Genomic DNA, 8,395 nt, shown 5'->3' on the forward strand with positions numbered 1-8,395 from the left:
ACAGTGTGTGTAATGCGTTGCTAAGTTATTAATATATCTAATGATATACTTAGTTAGTTGAGGTCCTTTAAAGCATGGTGTTAGGTGAAATATAACATGAAAGTAATATTGTAAGTTTGACCTTAGTCACGGAATACCGTCCTTACGTTTAGGTAACATTTTTAATGTCTTGTTGCGTGGACAAAGGATTTACAGCAATAAATTTGTACATGTGTATGCTATGTATTATGTATACAATTTTAATTTTTGTTTCAAATATAAGAATGATGAGAATGTTAATTGTTACATGTTAAACAAGTGGATGTTTAATAAGGACTGAAGTTTTACATTAAATTTTGTAAATCGAAAGGTTATCTGTGATTCTGCTAAACATAAAGTTAACCAAACCATTCAAATGATAATTAATTAGAAATCTTTTTTCTTTTTTTTTTCAGATAGTAAATCCAATGTGAAGTAGAAGTTTTGGAATTTATTTGTTTTATTGGACTTTTGACGTATTTAAAAAAAAAAAAGATGAGTACTGTAGATGGAACCTATATACCTAGCCCCACCCCCAAACCCCATCCCCGTATCACTGCTGAGGCTGCAGGCTATGCTGATAGAAACAGGGGAAACATGGAGAAATGGTTCGATTACACCGGAGAAGATTCCTATGAGTCGCCGCGGCCTGCCGGTCGGGCTGTGACGGAGGAGGGAAAAAGAAACGCGGATTTAAATAAAGGATCGATGTCTAATATAATGGGTGGTTATGCGGACCCCCCAATGCAAAGAGTTGTTCATCCACGTGCCGTAAAAGGAGATGCAGCGGAAATAGCAAATCAGAGTAAAGGCGGAGCTATGAAGGATTTAATGGATAATTACGGACATTTATCTCTTGACGAAAAACCCACTCATAAAGTGCACGGCCAGGACGCAGAAGAGTATGCCGAAAGGAATCACGGTACCATGGATAAAATAATGAACAATTACGGACAGTTAAGTCCGGAACAACCTCCACCACAGAAAGTTAGTTACGGAGGTGAGGAAGTTGCGGAGAAATATCGGGGTGCGGGGATGGGACCATTGTTACGTATGGAGGGTGAGGCAACACAGGCCGAGCCAAAGATAGGAAGATTACATCAGACCTCACAAGGACCTGGGTATGAATCTTACCTTATTATAACAAGTTTTTGTTAACTTATATTTTAAAGGCACATTATGCTTCAGAAACGAGTAAATTTTTATTATTTATTGGAAAGGGCAAACTTGTGTTCTATAAAGTTTATATTCAATATTTTTTTGGAGCATGCTAGATGTTTGTTACCTTAAAAAAGTAGTGATTTTGTTATAAAAGTAGCAAAATGTAAACAAAGTGATATTTTGTTTTCCGTAGGCGTACAAATGAATTTTGTTTTGACACATTTTCATCAGAGGAAATTTTCTGTATGATCTGATGATAGAAGATTTACTTTATTTAATACTTAGGTCTTCATTACTCATGGGTAAAGAGTTTTCACTACTATTTCTGAATTTTTTCATGATTTTAAACTCCAAAAAAATGTATGGGATGTAAACTAAAACATGCATGAAACAGTATGTAAAAACAAATTTCAAGATTTTTTAACTTTCCAACATTGAATTTGTCTAAGTTACCCAGTTGTCAATTCCATCAGAATGTGATTTTAAAATTGTGATATTCAGGCCATCCTTAAAAAAATGTTTGTTTGCAGTAACCCGACCCAGAATTTTCAAGGTGGGTAGGTAGGTCGATTTTTTTTTTATGCCCCCCTTCGAAGAAGAGGGGGTATATTGTTTTGCTAATGTCGGTCTGTCTGTCGGTCCGTCCGTCGGTCTGTCCGTCGGTAGACCACATGGTTTCCGCTGATTATCTTGAAAAGTATGTATCCTAAAGTCTTATTATTTCACACAGTAATTGGTCATAACTAGTAGATGACCCCTATTGATTTTGGGGTCACTAGGTCAAAGGTCAAGGTCACAGGGACCTTAAAATGTGAAAATAATTTCTGCTGATTATCTTAAAAAGAATTCATCACAAAGTCTTCATATTTCACATAGTGATTGGTCATAACTAGTAGATGACTCCTATTGATTTTGGGGTCTCTAGGTCAAAGGTCAAGGTCACAGGGGCCTTAAATGTCAAAATGGTTTCTGCTGATTATCTTGAAAATTATGTATCACAAAGTTTTCATATTTCACATAGTGATTGGTCATCACTAGTAGATAACCCCTATTGATTTTGGGGTCACTAGGTCAAAGGTCAAGGTCACAGGGACCTTAAAATGTGAAAATGGTTTCCGCTGATTATCTTGAAAAGTATTCATCACAAAGTCTTCATATTTCACATAGTGATTGGTCATCACTAGTTGATGACCCCTATTGATTTTGGGGTCACTAGGTCAAGGTCACAGGGGCCTTTAATGTCAAAATGGTTTCTGCTGATTATCTTGAAAAGTATTCATCACAAAGTCTTCATATTTCACCTAGTTATTGGTCATAAGTATTAGATGACCTCTATTGATTAAGGGGTCATTAGGTCAAAGGTCAATGTCACATGGGCCTTAAATGTCAAAATGGTTTCCATTGATTTTTCCATAATTGAACACTTCCATGTACCCATTTTTGGCAAGTTTCTTTAATAAAATTACCAATTATGTGAGTCAATGGCTAGAAAGGGGGGTATATGTGTCGTTCGACATTCTTGTTTTTATTGAACTGTACTCCCAAATAAACATGGAATTTCAAAATGCTGGACAATATATGCTTTGATAATCTGGTAACAATTAATAAATTGACAACTGAATTCTAATTTAATAAGACCTACATTTTATTTCTTCTATTAACCTTTAAAAGAACGAAAACAAAGCACAAGGCATAATTTTCTGATTAAAAAAAAATAATTTTTTATCCAGACCATGAAAAAAAATTTTGAGTAGGGGCAAATTTTGTGAGTCGGTGGCGTTACTTTTATGTACAAATTACATTTCATTTAATGCATTAATTACTGTAGAATAGATGCTTGAATAGTTTTGATTTAATAAAGCCTTCTCAAGTAAAGCAGTATAGTATCTTATCAATATTATGATGATATAATTTATGTTAACAGTTGGGATGAGGATCCTCCAGCTGTGAGGACGAGGCCGGAGGCTGAGGGTATAGCCGATAAACAACATTCTGAATTTGTGGGTAACTTGATGAGAGGTGATGTAGACCCACCAACTGTGAGAGACACCAAAGTTCAAGCTCACATGCAGGAGTCGGCTACACCGTAAGTCATATATATTAGCCGTGTCACGACAAAACCAACATAATGGGTTTGCAAACAGCATGAATCCAGACCAGCATGCGCATCCGCGCAGTCTGATCAGGATCCATGCAGTGTTCGCTATTAGTTTCTTTACTTGTTTTAGGGTCTGTAAGCGAAGTCTGTCAGACTGCGCGGATACACAGGCTGGTCTGGATCCATGCTGGTCGCATAATGTTGGTTTTGTCATGACACGGCTCAATTATAACCATTATCTTGCTTAATTTATCAAAATTCTGGTTAAAAAAACTACAAAATAATTTTTTACCTATATAATATTACGTTTTCTGTATCCCAAGGATTGCAGAATTTTTTTATATGTTTTCTTTTTAGAGGGTAAGAAAAGAATCTCCACACCTTGGGAGTTGGTATATTGATTTTCCCTTGTCAATCTTTTCCTGCTGTCACACTTTTCATTAATATTTTTTGGCCCCCTGTTAACAGCTTTATCTTTGGCTATAATATCTTTGTAAGGTGTGTGTATGTGTATACACATGTATATCATTGTGTGTAGATATGCCTTACTTTTGATGAGAGGTTTATTTTGACATACTGTAATATGATCCCACAGCAGCCTTGAGAAGGTAATCAATTACAATATGGACTGTTTCTGATACGGATGGAATAAATCGTTAAACCAGTTCAATACAGCTTGTACAGATTCATTGAGCTCTTGATGTAATTTTACCACTTGAAAAAATTTATATTTTTAAAGCATATCTCAAGACCTTTTCTTCAGCACATGTCGTAATTTCTATACATCTTAAATTTCAGTCGACCTCAGACGAGTCCATTGCGTACACGGCCAGAGGCGAGACATAATTACAACAAGAACCAGTCTTCTGAGATGTCTGCCATCATGCATGGGGAAGTTACTACTGCTACACCAAATAAGAAAAGTAATAGAATGATGATGAAATCAGAGGGATGGTAGCCAATCAGAGACTTTAGTTTTGGTCATTTGATCTCTTGATCAGCCAATCGGTTTTGGTCATGTGATCTCTTGATCAGCCAATCGGTAATGGTCATGTGATCTCTTGATAAGCCAATCGGTTTTGGTCATGTGATCTCTTGATCAGCCAATCGGTTTTGGTCATGTGATCTCTTGATCAGCCAAGCGGTTTTGGTCATGTGATCTCTTGATCAGCCAATCAATATTGATCATGTGACAATTCTATGACCTAATAAATAGTTATTTATCAAAGATTTGAAGAAGAAATAAATATTAGATAAATTCCAGAATTATTTTGAAAATTGATTTAATAATTAAAACATTTTTTTCCCATATTTTTATACCTGAGGGCAAATTAGTGAAATAGAAATAAGTAAGATTCCTAAGAAATTGCTCAAATTATGAGCTACTTTTGAATGTTGTGTGAAATGTCAGATATTGTCTTGTTTGAAATTTTGAAAATTTCCAAACTTTTTTTTTTGGATTTACTTGATAACTGTTGTTAAAGAATTTTTAAGTATGTTAGCTTTTGTCCTGAAAACGTTCGGTGTAATGCTTTTTGGCAGCATGTTCTATGTTTTATTTTCCAACAACTTGCATAATTTGATTTATTTTTTATCTCCACATTTTCAACAGTCATTCACAAATTGTTTCAAATAGATCGCATACAAATTAAAGTTATACGCAACTGTCATGCCAGCATTTGTGCTTTGAAGTACTTTGGTCTCATTCTAAATATGACATAATATTATGGACACATGTCACTCAAACATTTATATATTGCACACAAATAATCTAAATTTCGTATTCATCACTTCGATATGGCAGGTTACGTCTTCCAAAAAAAATAATTTTTTTTAGTCAGACATTTGAAAAATTAAAGAATTATAATATAGATGACATTTAAGTTGGTTAGGATAATCTCCCTTTTTTTAAGTAAAGTTTGTTAGATTGATCTCCCTTTGTTAAGTGATAAATAGAAAGAAGTTATTTTTTGAAAAGTTGTATTTGAATTGTGATACTTTTGGGTCCAGATGTGAATGTTAGATTCGTGCCTAGAATTAATTAGGAAAAAAAACAAGAAAAGTACATGGGAATTTTGATAACTCTTGCTAAAATATATGTCTAAAACTAGCTTGGAATTTATATTAAGTGAATTAAATTATATGCCTAAAGTAAGGTAGGGATTTTTATAACCCAAACCAAAATACATGCCTATACTTAGATAGAATTATAATAACCAAAACCAAAATAAATGCCTAAAATGATCTGACATCTTAGTAACTAATTTCCATGGTTTTGAAAGTACACTAATAAATATATTAGTTACTCATTTCAATGGTACAATTTAAAACATGTGTAGAATTGTATTTTGACACTTTGGATAGCCTTACAAGTATATAAATGGCATTTACACTAGAAATTGACCGATTTTATAGACATCATTGTATATGTATATATCTGATTGCGTATTCTTCTTTCTACCATTTGTGATTGTGACAATATTCAGCTTGCATCATGTGTAAAGTGTAAAGCCAGGGATGATTATTATAATGATGTGTTCATTCCTTTTGTGTTGTGAAAACTTATTGTGTTATTTTTGTATATATATTTTACACGTTTACGTCTCGCTTTTTGTGTATACATAACTTTTTCAATGTTTTTGTTGACGTATTTCCATTGTGTTTTGATCGTATACATAACTTTTCGAATGTTTTTGTTGACGTATTTCCATTGTGTTTTGATCTGATTTGTATCGAGTTGATTTAAGTCAGTGCAAGAATCTGGCTACAATAATTAGACTGAAAAAAAAAAAAAAATTAAAAAGAAAAGTCAGTTTCATATATTATTTGTATATTAAATAACTATGTTTGTGATCTTTTTTCTAAGTGTTCTTTAAAATAAGTTATTTTTAGAAACAGTTGTTTGGTTATTTTTTTCTTTGTTTGGTTATTTTTTCTTTTCGTTTTTTTTTATCAGTTTGAAGCTTTACTTATTTTATTGAAAGTTTTATCTTAAGGTTAGTGACTGCCAAAAGGTTCACGTTTGTTCGTTCAGAAAAGTTGTACAGTTATGAGTTAAATATTTTGTTTTAGATTGACGATTTGAGATTTTTTTTACATATTATTTTAAAACTGGTTGTTCTTCATCATCCAATTATCATGCCAGTGTGTCGGATATCAACTTCATTCTTAACGAAAAAGCTCAATGTTTTTAGGATATAGCCTCGGCCCCCGTGGTTAAGGTGTCTGCCTCTCAATTCATGCCTGCCCCTTTGGATCATTGGTTTGAGCCGTCTAGGATGATCATGTTTTCTCATTTGACAGTACTTATAAGATCCAGGATAAAGTTTTGAGAGTGGTTCAGATAAGTTATAAAGGTTGTCTTCAATCAGTCATAAATAAGTCATCTTTCAGATATAGCTCAACATTTTTTGGACTAGATTAGTATAATACATACTGTACAGTAACAACAACTTTATAATGAGTGATTGGACCAAATAAGTTAATACAAAAATTGACTTGCATACATATTTAGTATCATTCAGTGAATTATTTAGAAGCATTCAGTGAATTACGTAATTCAAAATTTATAGGTCACCTTTTGGCCCTGAGACATTAAGCATTGAATATATAGTTACTATGAGTTAACTTAAACTGGGCTTAGAATCACTATAGTTATCAATACCTATGTAAATTTTTAGTATATTTCGTCACCTTAGTGCAATAACTGATTAATTCAGGACTATTTAATTTAGGACTTATTTCGTTATTGCAATAAGGTGACAATTTCTTTATTCTCTTTTTCACTTTTTTCTGTAGCAAGTTTACCAATTGATATATGTAAGATTTTAAATTTTTATGTTATTAGGCTTTTGGACCTCAGTGGATCTGATCTTAAAAAATTGCTATCTTAATAGTTTTTTTCCTGAATTTGTGCTCTTTTTATGTTGAAAATGTACAACATATGTAGCTACCATAAATATTGTTAAGGCTTTGGAAGTTTTCAATTTTATTCCATATCATTTTTATACATCTATTTTCTTAATTTTTTTTTAATGTTTAACCTTCACCTTGACTACACCATATCATTTTTTGATGACATTTTATGCATTAAGTACAGCAGCTTCTGCCTATGAACATGTAGAAATAAATAACTTGCTATTACTATTTAGCAGATGCAATTTGTCTTGAATAGTTCTATCATTTGAAATGAAATAGATGTACCATTTACAAATAGAGAAAAGACTAATGACAGAGGTCAAGGTTACTTGGAAATGTCAAGGTCATTTTAAATAATTATTGAAGTTCAAGGTCATTTAGGTTTCTAACTTCTTAATAACTATTTTCGTAGAGTTGTGATAGATTAGGTCCATCATATTACTCTTATTGTTATATTGACCTTTGTTTTTTGACCTTGACCTTTAGTTTGACCTTTTACACTGGTGCTGCACATTGTAAGCTTACCTTAGCACTGCTTATGAGTAAATATTTTGATATCTGGTGGTACAGATCGTTGACTTTAAAACACTTGCCCCTCACCGCTGTGGGTTTGAATCTCAACAGGGACTTTGGATTGCTAAAGTGAGGAAGACTTTTTCAAATTTTAACAAATAATTAAAACTCCATCCAAAAATCTGAAGGAAGGAAGGAAATAAGAATGATTTTGATTTGTCATTGTAAAATAACAAGCTGTCATATATTTTCAATTACATTGTATAAAACAAGTATGCAGTAGTCTATAGGGCAATGAAGGGTCTCTATGACCATTCTTGTTGTTATAATAGAACTAGATAGGTTAATAAATTATTGATAATAACTTGAATTTGTTTTATATGAAAAAACTGTAGATTTTTAAAATAAGTATAATAGATATTACTTTATAATGCATTGATTTTAAGCTCTAGTTGTAAATAGGGAAAATCTTCCTCATAACATTTTTGTTGATAATTAAAAGGGTATTTTTATTATAAGCAAACCTTTCATAATCGTCACCTTAGTCCAGTAACATGTTAACGCCTTTTCATACAATTATGATCATCATGTTTGATATTTTGTTACACAAATGCTATGTCTGTAAGGTATAAAGTTGCAGGACACATATATTTTATATCATATCTTTAACCATTATTTAATGAATCT

The 8,395-nt window shown here is 32.5% G+C and overlaps 1 protein-coding gene across 1 annotated transcript; it reads left to right on the forward strand.

Moving 5' to 3' along the window:
• Positions 1-440: 440 nt before the first annotated feature.
• LOC132726689 (uncharacterized) lies at positions 441-8,072 on the forward strand. Its single transcript, XM_060712036.1, has 3 exons — positions 441-1,139; positions 3,104-3,265; positions 4,076-8,072. The coding sequence occupies exons 1-3, from the start codon at positions 514-516 to the stop codon at positions 4,233-4,235; spliced, it is 948 nt and encodes a 315-aa protein (XP_060568019.1). The 5' UTR covers positions 441-513; the 3' UTR covers positions 4,236-8,072.
• Positions 8,073-8,395: the final 323 nt, after the last annotated feature.

This window comes from Ruditapes philippinarum, unplaced genomic scaffold, assembly GCF_026571515.1.
Source record: "Ruditapes philippinarum isolate M1 unplaced genomic scaffold, ASM2657151v2 ctg6598_1_1_1_1, whole genome shotgun sequence".
Classification (NCBI taxonomy): Eukaryota; Metazoa; Mollusca; class Bivalvia; order Venerida; family Veneridae; genus Ruditapes; species Ruditapes philippinarum.

What these genes read in the sequence shown, in the direction of transcription:
- LOC132726689 (XM_060712036.1), top strand. Translation starts at nt 514, where the DNA reads ATGAGTACTGTAGATGGAACCTATATACCTAGCCCCACCCCCAAACCC. An exon ending in CAGACCTCACAAGGACCTGG is followed by an intron (nt 1,140 to 3,103) that starts GTATGAATCTTA and finishes TTATGTTAACAG; the next exon opens with TTGGGATGAGGATCCTCCAG. An exon ending in ATGCAGGAGTCGGCTACACC is followed by an intron (nt 3,266 to 4,075) that starts GTAAGTCATATA and finishes CTTAAATTTCAG; the next exon opens with TCGACCTCAGACGAGTCCAT.